The sequence below is a fragment of the Panthera onca genome, chromosome B3, assembly GCF_046562875.1.
Source record: "Panthera onca isolate mPanOnc1 chromosome B3, mPanOnc1 haplotype 2, whole genome shotgun sequence".
Taxonomy (NCBI): Eukaryota; Metazoa; Chordata; class Mammalia; order Carnivora; family Felidae; genus Panthera; species Panthera onca.
The window spans coordinates 115116558-115144323 of NC_138344.1; the positions used below are offsets into that span (position 1 = coordinate 115116558).

Below are 27766 nucleotides of genomic sequence, written 5' to 3' on the forward strand. Positions count from 1 at the left end.
GATCGACGGTGCTCCGGAGCCGGGTAGGCAAAGAAAGCTGCACAGAGAGGGAAGGATTGGAAGGCGGAACTGCTCCAGGCATCACACAGCTTCTGTCTAGGTACCCTGAGGGTTTCAATTTCAGTTTCCAGATTGGCATTGCAATTAGCAAGGTCTCAGGGTAGGAGCTGGGTTCTAGCTAAGTTGGAGTTGCAAGCTGGAACTGGAAAGCAAGCCTTCTTGATTCAATTAAGCAGGTCAGCTGAAAAGCCACTTTGCTTCCTGGGTCTCATGGTTTGGCTCAGAGCTCTAACGCCTTTCAACTCTAAGTTGGGACCAACAGCATCAGGAGCTTCTTAGAAACACGGGATCTCAAACCCTACTCTCGACCTTTTGAATCGTAATCTGCAAGGTTCCTGGGTGGTTCAGAAGCATGTTAAAATCCGAGAAACATTACTCTAGAAGATATTCTAAGGTCCTTTCTGGCTCTAATATTTTGGGAGTTTAGATTAGGAATCTTCACAATAACCAAAAAACTAACATGTTTATTAACTAGGGTTACACAGAGATTCAAGAAGCCCGATCACCTCAACAGCGTCTTCTGAAGAATACTGTTAATTCACTGAGACTGTTATTAATGGCCTCATGTACTGAGCACTTAGCATATACAGACAACACTGCATATGGTATTTTGAATCGTAACAGCCCTCCAAGAGAAACATTATTATCCCTTTTTTACCGATGAGGAAATCATCTCACAAATTAATAAAATGTCCCCCAAATACCTGGTTCAATCAGACCTAGAGCCAGAATCTTCACCCAAAGTACATAGAGCCCATGGTTTTTCTGCTACATCATACTGCCACTATTTATAAAATTACAATCTACAGGATCAAGGGTAGGGCTACGGTGTGAAGACAGACTAGCAGGTTACGGACTCATCCTTCCGCAAGGAAGAAAACCAGAAGGGTAGCCTAAAGTCTACCGAAGTCTAAAAACTAATGGGGAGGAAGAGACGGCGGCGACAAAGCTTGTTCACGAAATCCTGGGACACCTGGACCAGAATCGGAAATGTGTGGAGGCTGATATACATGTAGAACCGATATCAGAAGTGATCACTCATGAGGTCCATTTACACCAGGATATTATTCAAGCTGAAAACACAAAGAGATTTGAGGAAGGGTTAGTCATACTCAGAGATCCAAAGTGCACAACTGATTCTTAATGGGACAAAGAAACCGGGAGCCAAGCCTCTGATCTGTCAAAAATTACTCTTCAGTGCCTTTGGTAGATAGGCACTGAACTGGAGAAATCACTAGTCCGTCAAATCATGGCCAATGCTGTGGTCTCGAGCTCACCGAGTGCCCGACCAAAACCTCTTATATACTGACACTGCCGTAAGCACGTGAAGTTGCGTGGAGTCTGTCTTCCCAGCGAGAGCCTGTCCTTCATTTGTATGTACAAACACTCTCTCCAGAGCACATCTAAACGGACAGTATTCTCTAGAAGCACAGGTTTTTACTTAGGCTAACGAATGATTATCCCTCCCAGCAAAATGACAAAACAGAGCTCTAATAAATCAATTTGTCAATGCCTATTTCATTGTGGGAGACGATATCCCCTGCTCCATCTTTGGCTAGTGCAAACAGGACCTCATTTGAGTGCCCGTGTCTACGGTTCCGAAAATCCTGGGGCTGGCAGGAACTGCAAAAAGATCCGACCCTGCCTCCAGGCAAGGACACGACCATCGTTCTCACTTTGCAGATGAGACAGTGCGGTTCTAGAGCCGAAACTAAACGTCTCGCCCAAAGTCACATTAGTAGGAAGGAATTGAGGGAGGACAAGAACAGAGTCCCCGGATGGCTGGTCTGCTGTCAGCAGGATCCAACCCCTTTTGAGCCCTGTCGCATGACCGGACCTGGGAGGAAGCACTTCCATGACACCTCTCCTTCGGTTCTATGGGCTCCCTTCTCTGTGCTCTCCTTCCTTCACCCTCTTACAAACTATGTGTTTTCATTTCCCACTCAAGGTGTTTTTAGCAGGTTCTCGGAGCAGTCTGACATCCCCCTCCCCTTCCTCAATGCCCCTTTTGTCCTTCACGCCTCCTGTTTCTGCTTATTGTTTGTGGACCTGAGCAAGAATTCAGAGACAAGTTTACCCCTTACCACCCCCACCTTTTCGGCCACCCTGCAAATCCTGGGGAAAGTCATTCTGTTGCTTCTTCAGAGCTATCCATTGAGAAAACAGAAACAAAAACGGAATACCCAGCACAAGAAGGTTCAATGGGGAGAGCCCTTATAGTGATCGAGGTAACAGAAGTGCAATAACCACGGTGTCTGAAGGACTCCGTGGACCTTCACTAACCAGAGAAGCGTTCCAGGAGCATTCTAAACTACGAAGGGAGACGACCACACTGAAGATGTATTTTCTCCCATAGTTCCTAAGAGGGGCTTCCCTATGTTGCTCAGTCAGATCTTGGAGCTCACACCTGTGACTAAAGGCAGTCAGCCACTGCCCTGGGAACTCTGCTTCTGCAAGACACCTCCAATACCCAAGCTGTATTGACTCATCTCACCTAGACTGGGCCGGCCTCACACCATAAAATAGCCTACGGGCATGTACGGTGATTGCCAAATTTCAACCACCTCAGCAATTTCCAAATTGAAGGAGAGACGCCTGGAATCTGGCTATACAAGACAACTGCAGTGTGGTCCCGGGTGGGGGGAGGGGGGGAGCCAACGGCACTTGCTTCCCTGAGGATGCCCCCGACTGAGCTGGCACCACCTCAGAATGGAAAGGAACAGCCTCGAGGTTCCTATGAGCCTTCGGCATGAGGACAGGAGGAGGAAGGAGAGACCCCACGGGTCTCCCAGCTCCTGCTTAGTCACGAGAACTCTCCAAAATCGGACATCAAAACTTCTGTCACCCCACACCTCCACCAGCCATCATTCTGAGTTCCCCTGAGGAATGTTCTGTGTCCTTAGATCCTGCCACAGGATTCCCTGCCCAGAAACACTGTAAGGTGAGAAAACCGAAGGAAGGTTTGGAAGTGGAACCAGCCAGGAGTGCCTGCCGATCCTGCGCACCTGTGCTGGAACCCAAGTCTGACATTAACGCGCCGCGAGGAAGAGTTTTAACGACAGAGGAGATGACAAGGGATGGAGGGGGGCGGATAGAATATGGAAAGGTTACTTACACAGTTTCATCATTCTTGAACTCCAGCTCCCCGTACACGTCTTCAAAATCCTCACCACCACCCTTGGCTGTCCCCTCTACTGTCCTAAAGGGGACGATTACTGTGCCCCGGGCACCTGATGTCCGCAGAACCTTGACTTCCAGGACACCAATACTCTCACTGACACGAATAGTGTCACACTCAAAAGTGAAGATGCCTGCATGATCATCATCCAAGATGGTGACTGTGGCCACGTAAGGGGACGCCAGGATGGCCCGAGGCAATGGCAGACTATTGAGTACTATTGGAGGAATCCCTTCCTCTGGTTGCTCCTCCTCCATCCGGACGTTGCTCAACCTCACGAAGAAGTGTTCATCCTCCTCAAAAATGTCATCATCAATGATGCCCACAGAGAACTCCTTCTGGGTCTCTCCTGGCTTCAGAACCACAGTGCCCTCTGTGAACTCGTAGTCAGCCCCTGCATTGGCAGAGCCATCCTCTGTTTTGTAGTCCACATACACGGTCTTGGACATGTCCCCCCCTTTCCTCACCACCGTCAGGAGTACAGCCCCGCAGTTCTCCAGGCACTGGTAAGAGCATGGGTCGAAGAAGACCTTTGAGACGAAGTCCTCGGGCTCATTGGTGTGCACCTCGCTTATGCTGGAGGCCTTTTTGGCTTGTTCTGCTGCATGCTTCTTCAGAATATTGCCTGCGCCAGTCATCATACGGGTCGCTTGGATCCGGTAGAAGGCACGGCTCTTCTGTTGATGGGAAAGAGCATAGTAATTGGCCATCTCTACCAGCTGATCTAAGTCCTTCTCTGGGTACTTTTGCTTCAGATCCTTTAGAATCCGGATCATCTCCCTGCGGGACTCATCCACTTCCTTCCCTTCCAGGGGCACCAGGTTCCCATCCAGGAAGTGGGAATTCATCATTTTCCCATCCATCTCAATGCCCTTGGGGTGGTTACCCTCTGTCTCTATGATAACCCCTCGGTGTTTATCGGTGCGGTACTTTTTGTGCATGTATTTGTAGAAGAGCAGTCGCCTGTCTGCCACCCAGGCCAGAAGGACACACACTGGAAAGAAGAAGAGAGTGAGAAGGCCTTCCCAAACCTGAACCACACCAGGAGAGAAGACTGCCAGGATCATATAGAGCCAGATGTAGGCAAAGATACTCCAGGCAGCGGTGATGAGGAAGACCCGGAGGTGCTTGATCTTACGAGTCTCTCCGTCAGGGATCACGGAGACGCAGATTCCAATGATGATGAACATGTTAAAAGCTGCACTACCTACGATGGTAGAAGGTCCCAGATCCCCAGCGATGAAGCCATGACCACACACCTCAATTAAAGACAGAAGGATCTCCGGAGCAGAGGAACCCAGGGCCATGAGGGTCAGGTTGGAGACAGTTTCATTCCAGACCCGAATTGTTGTCGTGCTGGTCTCTCCGTTGGGCTTTTTGACGGTCACCTCTCTCTCTTGAGAAGTGATGACTTCAATAGATGCCATGAAGCGGTCAGCAATGATGGACACCCCAAGGAACATGTAGATCAGGGCCACAAAATAGACAATGACCCTGGCAATCTTGTCCCCAAGGGAAGGGTTCTCCGGGTACCAGATTGGTAGGATGACACCCTCCTTGCAGTCCGAGGACTCTGAGCAGGACTCATTGTTCTGTCCTGTGCTGGGCACATCCCCTGAGCCACCAGCCTCCGCCCGGAGACCATTCAGGAAGAGCACAAAAGTAATCAGCCCAAAATGGAGGAAGGCAGAGGTGAGAGGCTGAAACCTTAACCACGCCATACACAAGACTTAGCCGCTGGCTTCCACTGCAGCACCAATGGTCCTCCCGATGGGCCAGAGACCTAGAAAAGACCAGAGAGGCAGGAAAAGGCATGAGGAAAAGGGGGACAGCAAATGGCGGGTTCCCACCAATACAAACCGACGTTTCACCTTGAGCGACATATTGCACTAACATATGGGGCAGTCTCTCTCACTCGGAAAAAAAGATGTCAATGGGAAGCACGAATAGCTGCTCTGTCCACAGGACCATCTGGTGGAGACTCAGTTGAAGAATGGCTTAAAATAGCTGGGAATACTGGTAATGGAAACATAAGTGATACCCTTCTAGTCCTGTCTCAGGCCCCACTGTTATCTGTGAGAGTTAAGAATCAACCGAAAATAGGCCAAGCATGACCTGAATCTTCATCCCCACTTATACTGTTTCCAGGCTTCTTCACCCCTACCATTTCCACACTCGAGAATTCTGCATGGCATACGTGTGCCAGGGTATATACCGAACTTTTTTCACGGATGACTCCCCCAAAATAAAATACATTGCCCTGTGTGCAATTGAGCCCACCTGGGAAAACTTCCTTCCCCAAATGCAAAACTTCTACAGGCAAACCGTAATTCTGACATTGCTTGGGGAATCAAGAGGGTTGATCGGGTGGTGAATGCTACCTGCAGTATAGCTAAACGGGGGCCCTGAAAGCTGTGCTCAAGCCCCAATACCCAGCAGCTCTTATGAAAACTTGCTTAGGAAACAGCTGAGGCATCCAGTTACAGGAAGATGAAATCAGTCAGCCGCTCAAACTCCACCCCCAAACCCTGGAAGGGCCGAGTGATAGAGATCACCATGACTGAAACGTACAAGTGGCTCTCAAATACTTTTTTTTTTAATCGTAGACACGATTTGGGGGTGAAATGCAGCCTCATCCGCCGGCCTCAGACCAGTAAGAGCGGAGCATGAATTCAGGAGAAGGAAATGAAACTCAACAGAAACTACGGATTCATCTTTCCACTCATTGCCTCATTCAGACGCAAGGAGAATGCAAATATCCATGTGATAGCTCTAAAAAAAAAAAAAAAAAAAAAAAAAAAAAAAGGAAAAAAGCTATTTGCCCATTTTTCCACCTCTGCTGCGCCCGTGCAGGGTACCTTTAGTAACAGAAGAATGCTAATTTGCATCTGTACAGTACCTTAAAGGATTCAAAGTCCTGTCCTCCACATCTGTCCCCCTTTCTCCACTGTTTCCCATCTCATAATATGGCACCTCCATCCACCCTGTTACTCATGCCAGGCAATGGGTATGTGTCTGCAGGCCTTCCCCCTTGCTCCTGTCCCTTGTGCACCCAGCACTGAAGCCTAGACTCTCCCCCCACCTCTACCAAAACCATCACAGCCACCATTACTCCTCACCTCACGAATCTACTGCAGTGACGTCCTGACCGAACTCTCCACTCCATTTCCTCAGACAGCAACAGTCGCCTTTTCTAAAAACTCCAAACCTACACTGTCACATCCCTACGTGAAGCCCTTCCGTAGTTTCTGCTTATTCTTAATATAAAGGTTCTTTACCACCACTTCTCGGCCTTTTGGCTAAGATCAAGTGTACTATCTGTTCTCATCAGTTTCAAGATTCTTTACCATGACCTACAAAGTCTCCCCCTTTATCTTCTGCCACTCTCCCTCTTACTGCATTTCAGCAGCAATGGACTTCATGTCTGGCCCTGGATGGCACCAAGTTATTTTCCACCTCAGGACCTTTGCACACACGACATCATCCACGCACGCCTGAAATGACTACTTCTTCTTGGTACCCCTACTCTTAACAAGGTTTTAGATCTTAGCTTAATATCACTGTCTCAGAAAAAATTACTCTCACTCCTAGAGACGGTCAACTTTCCCTGTTATGTCTTCTCATCACACTCTCCTTTTCCTTCATGGCACTTATGAAACTTTGAAATTACATGTTTATTTGTGGGGTTATATAATGAATGTCTAACTCATCCATTAAACTGTGAATAAAATCAAGGCAAAGACTGCGTCTATTCTGTTTACTGTGGTGTCCTAAGTAGTCAATTAGTGCATTCTCAGCAGCTGTATGTTTTTGGAATAAACAAATATAGCCACTAAGGAAGCGTCCTCAGTGCTATGGACTGAACTGTGTCCCCCAGCCCCCGCCATTCATATGATGAGCCCCTAGGCCCCAGTGTGACTTGTACTGGGAGGCAGAGCTTTTAGGAGGTAATTAAAGTTAAGTGCGATTATAAGGGTGGGTCCTACTCTGATAGGATTGATGGCTTTATAAGAAGAGGAAGAGAGAAAGCACTCTCTCCCCACCACATAGCCAGAAAGTGGCACAGGCAAGCCAGGAAGAGAGCTCTCTCCAGAAAATGAAATGGCCAGCACCTTGATCTTGGACATTCTAGCCTCCAGAACTGCGAGAAAATGGGATTTCTATTGTTTAAGCCACCCAATCTGTGGTATTTTGTTATGGCTGCCTGAGCAGACTACCACACGCAGACATCAGCCTTCTTTAAAGCCATTTTATGACCTGGATTATAGCCATTTGCTTTAGAAAACAATATAGAGATCTCATAGACATATCCTGACTAGATTTTAGAGGCTATGTATGACCTCTTTAAATTGTACTCAAAGAGAAATTCCCTTCAGGACACAGTACAGCTTGGTGCATACTGTAATCATGAAGGCCTCCCTTCCAAAGAGCTCCATGGATTAACTTGGTTTCATATTCCCCAGAATGGCAGCCAAGTGCTGAGGCCCACATTCCCCACGGCCCAGGTACTTGGGGTCATCACGGCAGGTGCCTGGGGCTCTGACCACCCTCAGAAAAGAGGATATGAGGATGACAATGGAAGAGTGGGGCAGCTGAAGGTGTTCCGTATCCGTGTTCAAAGGTCGAAAAGTCTCTCAAAATCTGCGATGAACACAGATCCCTCCACCCTGGAGAAACATGGACAGAGAAGGATCTTGGCACTTTGCCTTGACCTCTGAAAACCCTCCATTTTGTGGATTCTGATAAGCCCCATGCAGGAGACAGAAGGTGGGCACAGCTGGAGCAGCTCTTTGATCAGAAGCCAACATGGTGACCGGAGGAGGCAGCTGCGTGGGCCAGCCAACCTGAAGGAGGTGGGCTATCCACAGGTTAGGGAAGAGGGCTGGCTTTTTGAAGCCAAAGGACATGGGACACTTAGGTAGTAGAGTTTTCCTGATTAACAAGGGACAGGGCTTCCTCTTCTCCCACCCGGCAGGGAGATAAGGATCGTGGTCTTTGCTATCCTAGGTCTTGCAAACCACCTGCGACCACTGGTTTTCTGGAGAATACGCTGTCATGTGGTCAGAATGAGGGGCCACTCTAGAAAGAGTGTTCCCTGGGGGCCCCTGGGGGGCTCAGTCGGTTAAGGGTCCGACTTCGTCTCGGGTCATGAGCTCGCCGTTTGTGGGTTCGAGCCCCGTGTCGGGCTCTGTGCTGACAGCTCGGAGCCTGGAGCCTGCTTCGGATTCTGTGTCTTCCTCTCTCTCTGCCCCTCCCCTGCTCATACTCTGTCTCTCTGTCTCTCTCTCTCTCTCAAAAATAAATAAACATTACCAAAAAAATAATAAAAAGAAAGAAAGAAAGAAAGAAAGAAAGAAAGAAAGAAAGAAAGACTGTTCCCTGAGAAACAAATAAACTGAAGGCAAAGATGAAAGAAAACAAGGCAGGAAGGTAGCTAGTAAATGCCTGCACCAAGTTCTTGGAATTGACGGTGGAAAATGATCTGTGAATTCCCAGTTGTTCCTTCCGGCCCTGCCAGGAAATGGTTTCTGCCCGAGATGTCAGGGGGACAGTGGACACGGTGGACAGACACAGCCAATAGTCATTTTTGTGTGTGTGCTGTTACCCCAGCCCCAGACACAACTGAGGCAGCTCCTGACCTACTGGGGACCCACCCCAGCTCCTTAGAGAACCAAATATCTCCTGTGGTTCCAGAAGGCTCTTAATCAGCCCTAAAATACATATACTCAGGTATCTGACTCCGTTTGAGAGCCCCAACACCTCCCCAAATAGTGAAGATGTTAATAACTGTAACTAACACATCTAAGTGCTTCTCATGTGCATAATGCCCAGTACTTACTTCCTCACTTGATCTTCAGAGCAATCCTATGAGATTAGTACTATTTTTATCCCTGCTTTATATTTTGGGAAACTAAGCCTTAATTAAGTCATTTACTCAAAGTATAAAGCAAGGAAATAGAAAAGCCAGAACTCACACACAGATGACATAAAATTTATGTTTTTAACCACTCCATTTTACTAAGATGTCCCACTTTGTCGTAGAATGTCCATGGCCCCATCAGCTTCCACTTTTCTTTTTTTTTTTAATTTTTTAAATATTGTATTTATTTTTGAGAGAGACAGAGAGAGAGAGAGAGAGAGAGACAGAGTGAAAGTGGGGGAGGGGAAGAGAGAGGGAGACACAGAATCCGAAGCAGGCTCCAGGCCTCTGAGCTGTCAGCACAGAGCCTGACGCGGGGCTCGAACTCACAAACGGTGAGATCATGACCTGAGCCGAAGTCAGACGCTTAACCGACTGAGCCACCCAAGTGCCTCTCAGCGTCCAGTTTTCTGTGGACTTAGAAGCAATATGACTGACCCATGGACCCTGACAGGGGAGACCAACCATGTGGCAGAGCTACCTAGTCCCCAGGCGGCTTACTGGTGCGCCCTGACTGGCTGAGGCAGTCTCCCACCTGAATACTCTCTTCCCCTTCAGTTCAGTGTGACAAAATTAGCCAACGCCTATGATCTGTCAGGACTCTACCAGATGCCAATGGGCAAAATGAAAAGTAACACACAGGCTTTGCCCTCAAAGGTACAATCCAGCAGGCCCGGACAGCTGCACAAATAGGCATTTTTACTGTGATAAGTGAAGGCGCAGGCAGAATGCTGTGGGAACATGAGGAAGGCACTGAGCCAGCTTGGGGATTCAGGGAGGCGTTCTGAAGGAAGTGATCCTTGAAATGAGTCTTCAAGCCTGAGTGAGCTGTGGTCAAAAAGAAGAAGGAAGAGAGAAAGAGAAAGAAAGAAGGAAAGAAGGAAGGAAGGAAGGAAGGAAGGAAGGAAGGAAGGAAGGAAGGAAGGGTGGAAGGAAGGAAGGAAGGAAGGAAGAAAGGAAGGGTGGAAGGAAGGGTGGAAGGAAGGAAAGAAGGGAGAAAGAGGGACATTTGAGTCAAACGGATAGACCAAGAAAAGACATGGAGACATGGAAAAGCCTGCTGTGTGCTTGGATTTACAAGGAATTCAGTGTGAGGGGCACCTGGGTGGCTCAGTCGGTTAAGCGTCCAACTCTTGGTTTTGGCTCTGGTCATGATCTCACACTTTGTGAGTTCGAGCCCTGCATCAGGCTCTGTGCTGACAGCGCGGAGCCTGCTTGACATTCTCTCCCTCCCTCTCTCTCTGCCCCTCCCCCACTCACTCACTCTGTCTCTCTGTCAAAAATAAATAAACTTAAAAAAAAAAAACAAGGAATTCAGTGTGAGGCAGGAGGGGCGAAGACGAATGGCCAGAAGACTGGACACGTAGGAAGGACTCGATTCATGGCAAGTCTTATATGCTAGGCTGAGATGACAGGATTTCAACCCAAGGGCAGTAAAAGGCCAATGAAAGGATTTTAAACAGGAGAGCGACATGGTCTGATTTGTATTTCAGAAAAACCAATTTGGCTAAAGGGTTTAAGATGGCTGTTAAGAAGAACCAGACCGGAGCAGGATGATCAGTGAGAGATCTCTTGGAAACACAGCAGATACAGATAAAAGAGGGTGGGCCTGGAACATTTTCTGCAGATGATGACCCTCTGTCCCCATGTCACATTCTTCTTCCTCAGCTGAACCAATGCCCCAACTCAGCCCATGGCTTCTCATCCCTTTCCTGGATTATTTTCCGAACACCCCCAGGGCCATCTGCAAGGTGTCTGTGTCCTCAGCAGTGGCTCCCGACATCTTTTAATATCACTGGCAAATTTAATTAAAGTCACTGTTCCTCTGCTCTTCCAGATCATTAATAAAACAGTGCCACCAGGCCAGACTGAGCAAATTCTCCCTCCTGCTACGCCCTCCACTTTCTCCAATGGGAACATTGCTCCAGGCCTGTCACCAGCCTGGGTAGAGTCGTCCTGCTCTGCTTCTAAATCTGGGCCCCTGCACAGGCGTCACGGCCAATTTACATTAAAGTTTTAGTGCAGCCGGGCTGCACTGGATCCAACGTGTCACCGGAGTCCCTGAGCACTGCATCTTCTGTACCTCTTCTGCCTACAGGGATGACCGTCAGTACAGAGTCCTCTCTGGCAGTGCTCCCCAGAAACACAGGAACAAAATCCCTTGCACCCGCAAGAGTGGGAAAGATGTGACCTCGGCTGCTTAGGTAGTTTGTCACACTGGAGCTTGGATCCAAGGAGGAAAACATAATGGTGCTGGATTTTGTGCATTATTATCTCTTTGAATCTTCACGGTGAAGGAGCTGCTATCATCATCGTGCTCCATTTTGCAGGTAAGCTAATTTGAGCTCCCAAAGATTAAGTAATTTGCCTAAAAATCACAGTAAGTAGAAAACTAAGCATCTGAGTACTGGCAGCCCGACTCCGAGACATACGGTGTCCACCACTGGCTTGGGACGGACCCTGGATTTGGGGACCCCTTTGAGCAAGGGCCCAGGAAGGATGGAGTAGGCCTTTCTGGGTGTGCATGAACTTGGCAGTTCTCCATACTCCAAGGCAGCCTGGAGCACTGACAGAGCCCCAGATTTGAAAGCAGGAGACAAGAGCTTTTTCCACAAGCTGTAAGAATTCAAAGACTCAGTGAACCTCTCAGGGGGTTAGCTTCCTCGTCCAGAAAACTCACGTCGGGTTGGATGGTCTCCATAGGTCCTCTTTGACAAAGGTGCCCCGACTGCAGGCAGGCCTGTCTCTCCACGGGCAGGGAACCGAAGGGACACATTCAGGTTAGGTTGGCCCATAGCCCTGTGAGAACCAGGCACAGGATTCAGACTCCCATGGAGCCCTGAGAGTATAAGAGGATAGGTTGAGGGAGGACAGTAGGAAAGGGGGGGGCCCAAAGAAAGAGTCAAGGAGAGCCTACCTTCTGGATCTGCCAAAAGCACATTGGATCAAATCCATTTTTTAAACAAGTGCTCTTTGAATGCCCATTTGGGGCCAAGCTCTGTGCTAGTGAGTGGGAGTGCAGCCACGAATGAGCTACACCACCTCTCCACCCTTACAGCGTTTTTATCTTCTGGTGAGGGAGGGAAGCAAATACGCAATTACAAGAGCGAGTGATTGCAATGATGCCACGGGAACGAAGATCTTTTACTTGTGCTGCTCTAAGCCCTCAGGTTGGTCACTCCCAGCTGTCTCAAACCACGAGGGCAGTGGCTGCAATGCAGCACGGCTTCATGACAGAGAGAACCTCGCAGTAGTACGTGGCATGGCATCTCACCGTTCTTGCTTCTCCGATCTCCTGAGCTTGTCGTATTTGCCTTCCCTGACGACCGTCAAATTCGTAATAACATCCAAACCACAGGAAACCCCATGGGACCCTGCTGACGTTCTCCTCGGTGCCGTTGCACCAGAAGTGGCAGCCTCCCCGGGGGGAGTAGGGCACCAGCAGGCCCTACGCACCTCATGCTTTGCACACACCATCTTAAAAATGACAACAAAAACAATAATCGTATCTATCCATCAAGGACCAGCTCTATGGCCAGAACTGCATTAAGTGCTTTTATGGCTGCTATTTCATACCCAAGCACCCCACGATAAGACACGTATTATTATCTGTGTTAGAAATGGGGGGATTTAGGGGCGCCTAGGTGGCTCAGCTGGGTAAGCATCCAGCTTCGGCTCAGGTAATGATCTCACAGTTCGTGAGTTCGAGCCCCATGTCGGGCTCTCTGCTGTCAGCACAGAGCCCGCTTCAAATCCTCTCTTCTCCCCACCTTTCTGCCCCTTCCCTGCTCACTCTCTCAAAAATAACATATATAATTTTTTAAAAATTTAGAAATGAGAGGATTTGGGCTCAAAGATTAATAACCCACCCAAAGTCCACTAGATGAGCACAACTAGGCTATGAAATTTGGTATGTCCAATGCCCAAATGTGCTTTCCAACCCCAGGGGATGAGAGGGATGGTGGAAAAGTAGGGTAGGAATCTGGAGCCCATAAGTCAAGAACCTCGGGTCCCAGAACCCTCGACCTCCTTTGGAAAACCTTCCCCGACAACACCCTCTTCCTCCACCTTCTACACCCTCATGGAAACTCCCTGAGGGACCTCAACTCTATATTGGGAAGCCTTATTTTTTTACTTTTCTGTTTTAGGACAAGTGGTCACACTCAGTGAAACTCTACTGATAGGACAAAGAGGTTGGACGTGACCTCTGACATCCTCTCTGCCTCTCTGCCTAAAATTCTACGACTCAAGGGCTCATTGATTCTATGATTCTAAGGTTTACCGGACTCTGTAGAAGCCAGAGGTTTTTGCCCTCTGCAAGTCTCTGGCAGGTCTAGGATGTCATAAACAATGAGAGTGGGCCGGAGACGTGGGAAGAGGAAAGGCTTTGCCCTCCGAAATTCTGTTTCTCCCCCTGCTGGATCTGCATCTGCCTTTAAGTCACCCCCCAGCCCCCACCGAGCTGGAGGCAATGATGGAACTAGGACCACATGCTGAAGAAGGATGTGCATTAGAATAACTCTGGAGCTCTAAAAACATACAGACACCTGGATCCAGCTCCAAACCTACGTTCTGGACTCTCTGGGAGTCCTATATATTGAAGTGCCTTAAAATTTCCTTGCCTGATTTTGAGGTACAACCAAGGCTGAAAATCCTGGAAGAGAAGACAGGAATGCAGCCTGACCATGACATTTGTGTCTTAGGGATTCCGACCATGAGAGACTTTCTTTGGACCAGGAGAAGAACTCTTAGTGTATAGTGAGCTGTGACATACAATGGGTAGCACAAAGTCTTTCTGTGTCCCGGACAGATACCCCACACTCCTGGACTCTTGCCTTCACACCTTGCCAAGGATTGCCTACCCATCCAAGCAGACTTTCCCTCTGTGTCTCCCGAAACCTGCCGTCTGCTTGGTTTACACGTTTACTGAGGAAACAGAAAAGATCCAGAGGTCCCTCCCATTTTCATAGGAAAAAATGACGCTGCTCTTCCACTGCCAGCAGGACAGATTTCTAGTTATTTTCCCTTTCAGCGACGATGGCTTAGTTGGCTTGTCCACACTTGTTTCCTCATGGTCTCTTAGCTTGCTCATTCATTTATTCTTTCATTCACGCATGCATGCATTTTTTATGAAACCCAGTCGGCGTGCCATGGGCTGACTTTCACAGAGTTATGAAAATTACTCTGATTTGTGCCCACCTCGTTTTGTTTTGTTTTTTTTTTTTTTTTGTCTTTGCACACTCCGAAAAATTAGAATAAAATTTCCTAGAGGGTGGGAATTTTTATCCCTTTGGTATTTCTATATCCTCAGTGCCTATATCAGTGCCTGGCATATAGTAGTTACTCAGTATCTATTTACTGAATGAATAGATACATTGAATAATTGTGCGAAAATAGAAAGCAGAAGATCCAGTGATTTCTCCCACTCTTGGCAGTGTTCATATGAAGCATCCCATCTGTCGGGGATGCTGTGAGCACGGTTTTTCAAGTCTGAGTAGTATGAACAAAAAATAATCCCCTGTGAGGAGCACCCACTTCACTTGAGGCCAGTGACAGAAAACCAAATAATTACAACAAAACAAGTACTAGATTTGGAAGCCTGTGCAATGTGCCAAGAGAGCACGGAGGAAGGGAGGCCTCATGCTGTGCCCGGAATCATCAGGGCCAGATTCATGAACCAGGCCACTTGAGATGTAGGATTTGAAGAAGGAACAGGAATTAACTGGGTGGAAGCCAGTGTTTCTCAAAGAAATAGAAAGCCTGTGCTAACGAGCACGGCAGCCTGAATGAGGGTGAGCAGTGTGGCTGAAGGAACCGGGCACCGGGGCAAAGCTGCAGAGATAAGCAAGAAATCGTTCGCAAAAGGCCTTGTACACCCGGCCGAGGAATTAGAGCATTATCCCGGCGGCAACGGGGAACCGCTGAAAGTGTTTCAATCACAGGAGGGACAAGACTGATGTTTTTCCTCGGGATAGGAGGCCTAGCACGAAGACAGCGGGGAAACCAGGTAGATGAACAGAAGCAAGGAAAGACGGGAGGCAGGAAGACGAGTCCAGAGTCTCCCAAGGCATCTGAGTATGAGGGGGGCAGAACCCGAAGCAAGGCAGTGAGAGCGGGCCTGTGGTGGAAGGTGTGGACCTGTGAGCTCTTTAAAGTAGAATCAATACGTTCTGGGGCGCCTGGGTGGCTCAGTCCACTAGGCGTCCGACTTCGGCTCAGGTCATGATCTCATGACCGTGGGTTCGAGCCCCGTGTCGGGCTCTGTGCTGACAGCTCGGAGCCTGGAGCCTGCTTCGGATTCTGTGTCTCCCTCTCTCTGTCCCTCCCCTGCTCGTGCTCTCTCTGTCTCTCAAAAATAAACAAACATTAAAAAAAAAAAAAAAGTAGAATCAATGCGTTCTGGAGACCAACTGAAAAGAGGAGGCTGGTGAAAGAATATAAATGAGGCACAGCAAAAACCAAACCACATCAGACACCCTCTTCCTCCCCAGGGCCCTGCAGAGCTCCTCCCGCGTCAGGGATCTCCACAGTGCCCAAAGGCACAGAGGCCAAAGGAATCAACACAAAACCACTGAACTGAGATACACATTTTGTGTTAGGGACATCCTGTAGCAAATGAGGCCAGCGAGGGTCCTGGACTCTCCAGGAAGGGAGCAGGAGGGCCCTGGAATTCAACCAAAGCATGGGGGTGCTCCCTAGTCTGGTCACCGTCATCGCCATTTGCTCATTCGATCATCCAGACTGTGATAAACTCTGGAGACGCAGCGATGAAGCAGGTCTGGTCCCTGCCATGGAGGACAGCAGAGAAAAGCTCCCAAGATCAGGATCCAAATGCGAGCAAAGGATTTGGGGATTTGCGTACACTGGCTGAGAACATCACAGAGCGGGCGGAGTGGGATTTCTCACGTCTGTCTCGAATGAGCGTGCAGTGTCACAGACGAGAAAACAAACTCATGAGCACATTGCCCCTGTGAAATACTGCCAGCTAGAAAAATTAGAAGTATTTTTTAAAGATCCAAAACATTGGGAGGAACTCAAATCCTAGAGTGACTCCAAGAAAAGCCTGACTCTGCTCGTGGTTCGTGAGAAGAGTCTCTGTGTGCCCATCACAGCTGCAGGTTTTTGGTTCGGCCCGGGTTTGTGTTCCCGAACGTACTGCCCATAACGTGCCACGTTCTGTTCTAGCTACTGGAGATTCGCTATTAGACCTCTCGCCTGCACTCCCGCCGTAGCTGCCGATCTTGCCCCTTCTCTTGTAGTCTACTTTCCACAAAACGGCCCAAAGTGTCTTTTTAAAACCTCAATCAGACCACGCCATCCCTCGCAACCTTCTCTCCCTGCAGAACTCCTCACCCCCTTTCTGCCTTCACCTTCTAACTTACTGCCCTTCCCTCCTGCCACTCTGTTTTGCTGCCTGCGTACTCCCCTGTAGCGAAGGCGGTGTTCTCTGAGGTTTCTAGAGCACATCAGGCGCGCACCTGCCCTAAGACCTTTGCATTTACTGTTCTCCCTGCTTCGAACACCCTTACCCTAAAGATCCCCATGGGTCACTGTTTCATATCATTCAGGTCTCAGATGCCAGCTTCTCAGAGGCTCTTCCCCTCCTCGCCTTATCCAAAGGGGGTCCCAGCGTCCCTGCCGGCACTCTCTGGAACACCATGGTTCGTTTTCTTTACAGCACGATCACCTGCTGAAATCATCATTGTTTCTGTTAGTCTGTCTACTGGTTTATCATAGACTATAAACCCCACGGTAGCCGGAAACCTGTCCCTCTTGTTCGCCTTCTTGCTGACAGCATCTTCAGGGCCTCGGCCGGCGCCCGGCCGAGTGAGCGTCGTGTTTGCTGAGAGGATCAATGCTGCCTCTGCAGAACTGAGCAAATACGGGAAAGAGGCACCAACGAGGGGGGCTTCAAACCTCCTGGGAAGCTGGAGGGTAGAGAGGTAAACGGTTAAAAGCCACTGGCCGCACAGGGCAGTCCGTTTCCTTCCTTCAAAAGAACAAGAGCACACAGTGTTTGGACGGCAGTTCTGGGGCTATCCCTAAACACGATTTCTTCTCTGCGCCACGGCCCCCCCCCCCGTTGGCACCTTATCCCACAGTGTGTAGCATAACAATAAGCAACACGTGGGGTGCATCATTCGCTCTACAGATCTTAAACCAACACTACATGCCAACGGTTTACAAAGGCCTCCACGCTCACCTGGTGTCACGTAATCCTTTTGTGAGATCGCTCATACAGATGAGGAAACCGTGTGGGCTCAGGTAATTGCCAAGAATCTCTATGCCAATTAATAAGGGAGCCGGAAGCAAACCTTGGTCCTCCGGCTCCCCGAGGGCTCCTTCCACGAAGCCTCCAGGAGTTTAGTCATTTCAGGAAGGACCAAGAGAAAACCTCTCCTGCCAGGGCTGGGTCAAGGGAGTGAGAAGCCCAGGGCGGCTGGAGGGGGTATTGCTCCTCCCTCTCTCTGTTCCCCAGAGAAAGCCACCCGTGATCTATCTTTTGGGGTTGCCCACGGAGAGAGGAATGCCACCCCTCTGCCCTGCTGCCTACGCACCAAGGGGAAGCTGGTGATTAGCTGCCTTTATGTACCTTTTCCCCGGCTCGTTCTCCAGGAGCCTGATTTATTTTAATGCCATTTAATTTCTCCTAATTTTCAAATGTTGAAATATGGAATTAAATCATATCATTGCCTGAATGGAGAACAAAGGGGCTCTGGCGAGCAGTCAAAATCATCTCTCTGAGCCACGGCTGGGGGTTCTCTTGTACCATCAGCTCTAGGGTACTCTGGGTCTCCTTCAACAAGAAGGTGCCAGGGGCAGACTCCGAGGATGGGAGGGGGGTCAGCTGTGCTCTCTCCCCACTCCTGTCACGATTCCCCTCGAAGCCGACTCCCCCACTGCTTCCTCCTGAGGGGCCAGAAGGCACAGGCTCAACTCAGCTCTTCCAGTGTCATAGGGGAGAGAGGACGCTGGTGTGGCAGGGGGTGGCCAGAGCCTCTGGAAAGCTCCCGAGCAGAGCAGTCCCACAAAGACCCTCAGCAGAGTCTGCGTGGCTCCAGACACAGCCTTCCTGGACGGAAAAGGAAGCGGGGTGCGGTGCAGGAGCATTTGGGGTCTAGAGCATTACTGGTCATTCTGTGAATGCCCCGCAGTGTTGTAGGGGGAGGGGACTCCATGCAGGAGTGCCAGCCGAAGGCCATCAGGACACTCAACCAGCTCGGGGCCCGGTGTAGGCCACACATCCAGAGAGTTGAGTTGGCTGGCCATGCTGATCTCTAGAAACCCAGTGAGATAACAGACACACCGGGGACTTCACCACTGGCTTCTTTTATGATAAATGGGACAGATCCCCTTTCCTGACCCCTCAAAAGTAAGGGAGGTTATTCATTTATTCACTCCTTCCTTATTCGTTGAAACGCCCACTGCAGCATGTGACAGAGAGAAAAAGCACGTGGTCCAAGAGGGGTGGGAAGCCACCTGGAAAAACAAAACAAAACACCTGCATTTCAGCATGTCCGCAGATGCGGTGTTAAAATCCAGAGGAAGGGACTGCTCTCCGCTGAAGCCTTCCCATCAGGAAGAGGCACTGGAATGGAACACTGAGGAACAGGTGAGAAGGAAGCCATGAACAAAGGCACAGAAGAGGAAAGGACAGGTTTACTGAGGTGCCCACATAGGAACTGTGGGGCGAGAAGCTTCACGTGCAGTGGCGAACCAGGCAGTGGAGAGCCTTGAGTACAGGCAGGTGGACAGTGGCCAAACACAGGAGGCCCCTCAGGGTTTCTGTGTAGAAAAACGGCAGGCCCAGAAGGGTGTTTTAGGAGGGGGTTCTTGTACCAGTCTTTTTTTTTTTTTTTTTAACGTTTACTTATTATTGAGAGATAGAGAGACACAGAGCGTGAGCAGGGGAGGGGTAGAGAGACCGGGAGACACAGAATCCGAAGCAGGCTCCAGGCCTCTGAGCTGTCAGCACAGAGCCCAACGCAGGGCTCGAACTCACACACTGCGAGATCGCGACCCGAGCCGAAGTCGGCCGCTCAACCTACCGAGCCACCCAGGCGCTCCGATCCTGTACCAGTCTTAATACGAATTGGAGGGTGAAGCTGGGAAGGCGTCAGGAAACTATTTTATGTAGTTTAACAATAACAGTCACTACTTCACGGGGTATGGTAAGGACTGAATGGGAAAATCAAAGTCAAGCATTTGGCAACCGAGTATCTGTCAGGTGGTAAACTCCTAGAACAGTAACTATCGCCGGTACCGTTACTATTTCGTAAGAGCTTATCAGATGTACTCAGGTGCGGGTGGTAGGGATAGAGAAGATGGGGAGGGACTTCTCGGACACTAGCAATACTCAGGCAAATAAGGCAGAGGAGTCAAAGATAAACTTGGGGATTTTGAGCCAAGGTGACTGGAAGTCGGATGGTGCCATCAACAGAAAGTGGGAAGTCAAGAGAAGTAGCTTCTAAGGACAAAGCCAATTTCAGTTTAGCAGAAACTCGGTTTGAGACGCTGAGGTAGCACCTTGTCAGAGATACCGTGCAAGTGGCTGGAAACAAGACACTGGGCGTGGAGAGCTACAGTGATGGGGAGCCACCATCACGGCATCAACCACTGAGGGAGACTGCCGAGGGCCAGTGGGGGAGGGGAACGCGAGGGAGGAGAGACCCCTGGAGAGGAAGAGCAAGGGGGCCGCCTAGAGAACTGAGGGTCCTGGAGAGCTCAGTGTGGTGGAAGCCAAGAGGGGCGAGTTGTCTAGAAGGAACTGTCGATCTTACCTGATGGCGGGGAAAGAGATCAGAAACGAGTTCCTATATCTGGGGAAGTGAGAAGTCCTCGGCGGACGGCAGTCGAGCAGAGGGTACTGAAAAGTGGGAAAGCATGGGGCTAAGTGAATGAGTGAGGTGACGAGACGGGAGACAGATGTTTACTCTAAAATTTCAAGAGTTTGGTGAAAGCTGGCTGGAAAGGGAGCAGGAAGGGGTAGGAATTGGATGAGGGACATTCTTTTCCAGATGGCGCTTGCTGAGCATTCTAAGAGTTGGAGGGAGGGGATCCAGTATGGAGGAGAAAGTGCACAAGGCAAGCTGATGAAGGCAGCGCAGGGGCGGCCGCCAGGCCCCGTGCAGGAGAGGAAGGGAGACCTTTTCTCCTCCGAGACTAGTGGCAGGGCAGGTGAGGAACGAAGTGGGCAGGTCCGGGTGCAAAGGAAGAATGCTGACCAAGTGCACACTGCCTGCCTTCAATCTGTAGGACGAGCGTAGCAGTGCCCGACTCTAGGGGCCTCTCTTCTCAAATGGTTTCAGAAACGACCACAGGGAAGCCAGGGCAGGATTTCAGTTTCCAGTCCCACTTCGGGATCCAGGCCCCCCACGAACCAGCGCCCCTGCATACGACCAGGGAGGCATGATTTGTCATGGCAAGTATCAAAGCAGTACATTTCATCCAGGATGAAACAGAGCTGCTGTTTTGGTAGACGTGATTCTGTATACCATCCGCAAATATGTTTGATTCTGGAATTAGTCTTTATTCACTCTCCACGTTATCAAAAACGACACATATACATACACACGTACATATGCATATACTTGTGATTCTCTCTATCTAAACATCTTGCTCAATAGTCTCTATGGATCCAAATACGGATCTGAATCCTCCTTACCCTTCCAGACCTCAGAGATCTCAGGTCTTTGGCAGATCACCTGGCTTTGCAGCTCAGTAGACGAGGAAGTGTGTTTTACATCTGCTGGAGCCACTTTTCCTTCTCTTTTCCCTAGGGCGCCTTGTCAGTGTGGGGTTTAGAGTGCCCATACAAAACACAGACAAGCAAACACAAGCCAATCTCATTGAAGAAAATGGGGGAATGTCTTCCTAGAAGAGCAGCTCCGGCTTGTGGGCTAAAACAGAATGAGGAACCCATACCCCTCCCTCACAGGCCACCCAGAAGATGCCCAAGAGTTTCTACTGAGTTTCTACTGAGGCTTCCCAACTCCCTGCCTTGGTCTCTCTCCCTACATTCCAGTCTCAACATATCTTCCCAAATGCAAATCTGAGCAGGCACTTCAGTGCTAACAACCTTCCTAAAGCCCCCACTGGAAACAGTGAAATTCCTTAGCATGGAGTACAAGCCCTTCAAGGTTTGGCCCCTAGGGTCCTCCAAACCCCTCTCCCAGAATTGTACCCTCTGTCTTCAGTCATTTGGAAGAGCCATTATCCGTGTTAGGCCTTTGCATATGGATCCCCTGGGTCATAACACTTTCTCCCCACTCCCTTCTCTGCTCTCACCAAAGCCAACCCCTACCCATCCTTTCTTTGTGGGATGGCTGTCCCTAGAAGTCCTCCTTAAGCCCCCAGAAGAGCTGATCTCCCTACATGCTTCCACTAGACCCAGGATTTACCTTCCACTGAAAGCAATCACTTTATACGGTAACTGCAGCTAACTAGTTGATGATCCCTGCTGGAATGAATGTGTGTTTATGAGGAAAAGGACCATTCTATTTTATTTGCCTCTGTACCAGGCAAATGGCTGGCAGAGTAGGCTGTCGTTGAATACTTACTGAATAAATAACTAATTGAATAAATGAGTGCTTTTTCCTTTCGGAGACTGATATATTTCGGAACTTCACCAAATATCTGAACCTCTAGGCAAAACCCCCAGGCTTGAGTGAGAAGGGGGTTGCCCTCTCTTCTCACCTAACCTTGGTAGCTTAAAGGGAAGCCAAGACGTGTGACCCATTTCCCCAAATCCAGATTGGGAGCAGGGATGGACCAGGGAACAATGCCCCAGTGACTACCATGGACAATACCAGCAACTATGCCCAAAGACTGGCTCAGGGACAGGGCAGGGATGGGGCAAGAACACACTCCCCCAGCTTCAGGGTTCCAGCCCAGGAAGGAGCCTAAAGGAAGGAAATGTTTTTTTTACAGGGTGAGTTTGTTATCCTTGTTCTCTTTTCTCTGATCAGGAGACCACGGAAGGCAAGTACAAGAGACACCAAAGTGGAGATCAGAGGACCAGGAGCGGAGAGGAGGGATAACTTGGCTCTTCAAGTTCATTCGTTCATCCAGCATTTACTGAGTGCCTACAGCATGCCAGGCACAGTGTGAAGTCTTGGGGTTACGATGTGAATAAACACGAGCCATGTTCCCTCTCTTCATGCAGCTTCCTGTCTAGAGGTGTGACAAGCATTACTCAATCACGTAAGTAAATTTAATGTGCATCTTTAAGAGACTTCAAAATAATAGGTTCAGGTTATGAATGTATAGAGAGGCTGGCCCAGTCAGAGAAGGTCTGGAAGGCTTCCTGGAAGAAGTAACCAATGAACTAAGAGCTGGAGGTGGAAGAGGAGTACATGAGACAAGAATAGGGTTGGAGTTTAGGGGTGCTGGAAGAACAATAAAGCATTCTGGGTACAGAAAACTGCATGAACAGCCTTCCTATCTCCATCAAGCTCAAGAAGGACTTCAGCCAAGTTCATTTCTTTACACTCCATCTGCTTCTTCTCAGCCCAATACCTGTATTTTATTTAAAGGAAAAGGCTAGGAAGTGGACCTGTGGGCGGGGGCTGCGGGTAGGACTTGTAGATGGTAAGCTGGGGTGATCAGCCCCCACCAAGTCACCCTCAGCTCTGGGATCAATCATCCTGGGGCGAGGAGGTGCAAGGCACAAGAACGCAGGTTCCTCTCCAACTTGGGAGGCCGGCACAAAGAAGGGCCGGCGGAAGGCCAGCACCCCAAGAGTGCACGGGTCCCCCTATTTCAGGAAGAGCATGGCGCAGCAGCTATATTTGAAAATCGAGGTAAACAAGCGCTCGGCTCAAGTGGATGGGGCACAACAGCTGTGGAAGATTAATCACACGCGGCCGCAAGTCACGAGGTCGCTAGAGGCCCTGAGGGTTCCCTTTCGGTGCCCCACCAGCAGGCCGGCTGCTCGCCCATCACGTACCCACAACTCCCCAGTCTCGGGTGTTTCTTGACCATCATGGGGCTCGGAGCCTCGCTGCCTGCCCTTCTGAGGAACTGCCCCAATTTCTACCCTCTGCCCAGGAGCCCCAACCACCAAACGTTCAGGGTTTGTTTTACAGTCGCTAGAAAAGACCAGCGAGTGAGTGAGTGAGAGTGAGAGAGAGAGAGAGAGGCGGGCAGCAAGCGGGTAAATTTATGGCACTGCATTAAAGGCATTTGTTCTATTTAAACCCCCCCCCCACTCCCTCCACGGTTAAAAATAAAACACACTGAATAAAGACGAAATACTGCTTCCCACCCCCCACCCCCGGAGCAAATCGCTTTCTACATCTCCCCCAGTGGCTCAGGTCCTCGGAGCAGGTCAGGCAGGGTCTGCAGAGCAGCGCTAGCCTCCGAAAGAGGGCCTGTGTGCGTGCGTGTGGTGTGTGCGCGCGTGTGTGTGTGTGTGTGTGTGTGTGTGTGTGTGTTGGGGGGGGGGGATAGTTACACACCTCCCTTCTCTACACCTGGCCGCGGACCGCCCAGACCCCCGCGGTCGGGAAGGCCCAGGACCGGAGAAGCCCTCTCTCTCCCCGCCCCCTTGGCCGCGGCGGGCCGGTGCGCCGGGGCTGCGGTTCCCGACCCGCGGCCGCGGAGTCCCGGGGTTGGGCGCGCGCGTGCGTGTGGGGCCGCGGGCGCGCGCCGCGGGGGACCGCTCTCGGCTCCTAGCCCCCGACCCCGGCGGGCACTCACGGCCCCGGGAGCGCCGCACGCCCCGGCACGGCCGGCACACGGGCACACACGCAGCCGGCCCGCGCCGCAGCATTCGGTCCCCACGCTGTGCACCCGCCGCCCGAGTGCACACACATGCCCCGGCGTCTCGTTCTGCCCCCCCACCCCCGACCCCCCCCCCCCACCAGACACTCTGCCACAATACCACCCCCACCCCGGGCTCCGCAGACAAAACGTTCACTTTCCGGGGCACCCTCCCCCCACCTCTCCAGGCACTAAAACCCACAGGAAGGCAGCCCGTATGAATGATCTTGAGAAATAACTTAATTAACACAAGCATTCCCAAGCGAGAGCCCTCCGGGGAGGGGGGGGGCACCCCAACCCCCCAGCCTCGGCCGCCCGCCGAGGGGGAAGGGCAGGAGGCTCACCCCATTACTCACCGTTTCCTCTCGGTCTCCGGAGCGGAGTGGCCAAGCGAGGGGGAGAGGAAGGTGCGCGACGCCCCGCCGCCCGGCTGCTCAGCGGCCGCAGCGGCTCATCGCCCCCGCGGGCTGCCCGCCGGCCGCAGCCGCGTCCGGGGCATGTCAGTCGGCCGCCGCCGCCGCCCGCGGGGCTCGTGGGCTCGCAGCCTTCGGCGGGGCGCGCGGGCTGCGGCCAGGGCAGGGGGCCTGGAGAGGAGCGGGGAGACCCCCCCTGCCGAGGACCCCCGGAGGAGCCCGGGCCGGGGCGCGGGCTCGGGAACTGAGCCGGGGAGGCCCGGAGTCCCGGCCGCCGGCAGCGGGGGGATCCCTGCCGGGAGGGGCGGGAAGGCGGGCGGCCCGGCGCGCCCTGGCGGCTCCGAGGGACCCCGGCTCGCGGCCGCGTCGCCGGGGCTTTCCCGGGGCTGGGCGCGCGCCGGCTCTCCGCCTGGCACGCCGTCACCGCGGGGGACGTGTCGGCCTCGCCGCGCGGAGGGTTCGCGCGGAGGGGCTGGTTTCTGGGCGAGCCGCGAGCTTTGCCCATTAAGCTGCAGCAAGAAGCCAAATCAAAAAGCCAATCTCCAAGCCTCCCAACCGAACGTCACCCTATCAGCTGGGAGCCAGGGAGCCGCACCGAATGACAAGCCGCGCATATTTATCCTCGCGCGCCGAGGGGGATTTTCAGATAGCGCCCCGAGCAGCCGCGGGCGAGTGGACCTGCGCCTCGCGGCCCGAGGGCCCCCGGGGGGCCGAACGCGGGCGGAAGCCCTCGCCCGCGGCCACCCACCCAATCGCCGGAGCCCGGCGCCCGGGCGCCTCCCGGCCGGCGGCACTCCCGACACGGCGGCGCGTCCTGACCTGGATTCCGCGGAGTCCGGGGCTCCGGGCGGCGGGCGGGGAGGGCGGCCAGGCGGGCGCGCGGCACCGGCTTTCCCCTTGTCCTCAGGAGACGCCGCCTGCAATTCCGAAATGAAGTCTCCACCAACACATCTGTGGTTTTTAAATATAGCAGGGGACGATTACCCAGGCAGGGTCCACCCAGGCCTAAGGGAGGAGTTGAGGGGGGGATGGAGGTTGGCAGGGGAGGGAAAAGAAAACTCCCTTTTTCCCCTTTTTTTTTTTTTTTTTTTTTTTTTCCCCCTTCTGTTCTTGGTGCAGAACTCTGTCATTTTCTCAACCCAAATCAAACAACAGCTTGTGCGAGACGCTTGGGTGAGCGCTGGTATGTTGGCTTTTGGGTTTTTAAGGCTAAAAATAAGAGGGGGCTGCGTCCCAAATTGCTGCCTACCCTGGGCCTGGAGCCTGGAGGAGACATGGTCTTTTGATGCAGCAGCAGAAGTAGGGTTTGGGGCTTGGCTCAGACAAAATGTACACACGCAGCCTGAAATCGGATGCCTGTAATTTCTTCTATATTTGTCAGGCGTGGTCCTGGAGGCAGGAGGGATGGCCAGGCCTCCCCTAAGAATGAGGTTTCATCTAGTTTATCGGTGGCCATTAGGCAGATCTAAAACGAGCTTGGTGGCTGGCTGGGCCTTTGGAGAGACAGCAGTAGGGGTGCTGGGGCGGAACAGAAAGGTGGGAAGTTGTTCACCTCAGGCCTCTGCAGCCGGAAGCAAGTACGAGGGGCCAAAAGAATGATACTTAGCAAGTATCAGCACCTCCTTAAGGCCAGGCGCCTTGCTAATGAATCTGATTGCATTATTTTATGTCATCCTCGTGAAACTCTGTGAGATAAGTAGAATTATTAACTCCACGTTTCTGTTGAGGAAATTGAGCCTTGGAGAGGCCAAATAACCATCCCCAGGCCACGAACAGCAGAGCCAAGGATTGGAATAAGGTGGAACCAACTAGAGTTTTCAATGATAACCACAGCAGTATGTGCAACTCCCAGGATCCCCAGCTCCCCTGAGTTCTAGAACAAGATTGGTCCAAAGAGACAAGTGAGCATAGGAGTTAGAAAATGTCTGAGCCTAGGACGACTTGAGTTCTTTTCTGAGCCCTTGACTCAGTGCTCCTTCAGCACATCATGGGTGGCTTCCACCCTGAGTTGAGTCCCGGAGGTGCTCCTAACTGAGCCTTGTGATCTCAGCCCTGCACCTTCATGGCCCGGGAGTTCGGTGGTTAGGGCTGAGACACTGACTCTGTAGGGTTTCAATAATTTCTAAAGTTTGAGGATTTTAGGGTATGTCACTGGTGGGATTTTCTTTGTGTCTGTTTCCATGGAGATCCACAATGTTGATCTGTCCACAGTCAAGACCAAGAGATGGCCAGCGGGCGCATAAATTGGTGTAGCTTTTAGGGGAGGGCACTTTTGAAAGATATATCAAATTCCTTAAAAAATGTGAACTTCTTTTGACTCAGTAATTTTACTGGGAGAAATTTATTCTAGGGCAATAGTTAAGGGTGTGCTCAAATACTTACAAGGATATTCATGGTAGTGTTTAGAATAGTGAAAAATTGGAAACATCTTAATTTTTCCCCCAGAATTGGTTGAAGTCGATCATGTTATGGAATGATGTATTCTACCATTATAAAAATGCCAGTGCAGCATTCCACGTACTGACATGGAAAGGTTTTCATGATATGTTATTGAGAAAGAAGAAAAAACAGAACATGGAGTGTGTGTGTGTGTGTGTGTGTGTGTGTGTGTGTGTGTGCGCACGCACGCCCCAGCAGCATAAACATACCAAAATGGTAATGGTGGTTGTCTTTGCGTGGTGAGATGCCTACTGGTTTACTTTTCTATTGAAATCAAACGTGTGGAGGCATAATTTACATACAAAAAAATTCACCTGTTTTAAGTTTACACGTTGATGGATTTTGACAACAGTACATACAAGGACAACAACTGCAATCAAGATACAGAATGTTTACATCTCCCCCCTGAAGGCTTCTAGCTCCTTTGCAGTTCTCCCTCCTCCCCACCCCCACCCCCACCCCCAAGCAACCATTGATCTGCTTTCTGTCCCTGGAGATTAGTGTTGCTTGTTCTAGAGTTTTCTTCTCTTTGTGTGTTTCTAGCTCTTGCTCTTTCTTCGAGGAACATGACCCATTCACTGAAACAACAACGGCAACAATACAGACAGAATGGGTCTTGTCCTTTTTTTAGAACTACCCACAAACTGCCAGGAGCCTCCTCTTCTTGTCACCTGTGGCAGGGTGTGACTGCGTAGAAAGGTAGGAGGTGAGGGAAGCGTCACACGTTCACCCACTGCTGTAGGCAGAGCGATGCGTGTGGGTTTATCTGACCTCTAGGTACACCAAAGCGAACAAAACCCAGCCCTCCCTTCTGAGCCTCTGTGTCCTCACCAGTTCCATGGAAGAAGTAATAATAACAATAACATCCACCTCATGGGGTTGATGTGAGGATTCAGTGGCTCAGCAAGGACTAAACTGTTACGGGCTGAAGGGTCACCCCCACCCCCACCCCCAAATGTGTAGGTCGAACTGGTAAACCTCCTGCGCTTCAGA

At 50.9% G+C, this 27766-nt stretch overlaps 1 protein-coding gene and 1 pseudogene across 8 annotated transcripts in view; one reads left to right on the forward strand and one right to left on the reverse strand.

Moving 5' to 3' along the window:
- SLC8A3 (solute carrier family 8 member A3) overlaps positions 1–25252 on the reverse strand; it is a 145673-nt gene extending 120421 nt beyond the window's left edge. For 3 of the 8 annotated variants that reach the window (XM_078448082.2, XM_060620172.3, XM_060620168.3), the window contains exons 1-2: positions 24278–25049; positions 3176–5021 (exon numbers count right to left, since the gene is read on the reverse strand). In XM_078448082.2, coding sequence (XP_078304208.1) covers positions 3176–4959 — 1784 coding nt within the window. In that variant the 5' untranslated portion in view covers positions 4960–5021; positions 24278–25049. Of the gene's footprint in view, positions 1–3175; positions 5022–24277; positions 25052–25153 lie in introns of those variants that run through there. The other 5 variants (XM_060620175.3, XM_060620171.3, XM_060620169.3 and 2 more) reach the window with 4 other exon arrangements.
- On the forward strand, positions 6518–6596 carry LOC132670670 (U2 spliceosomal RNA; annotated as a pseudogene).
- Positions 25253–27766: the final 2514 nt, after the last annotated feature.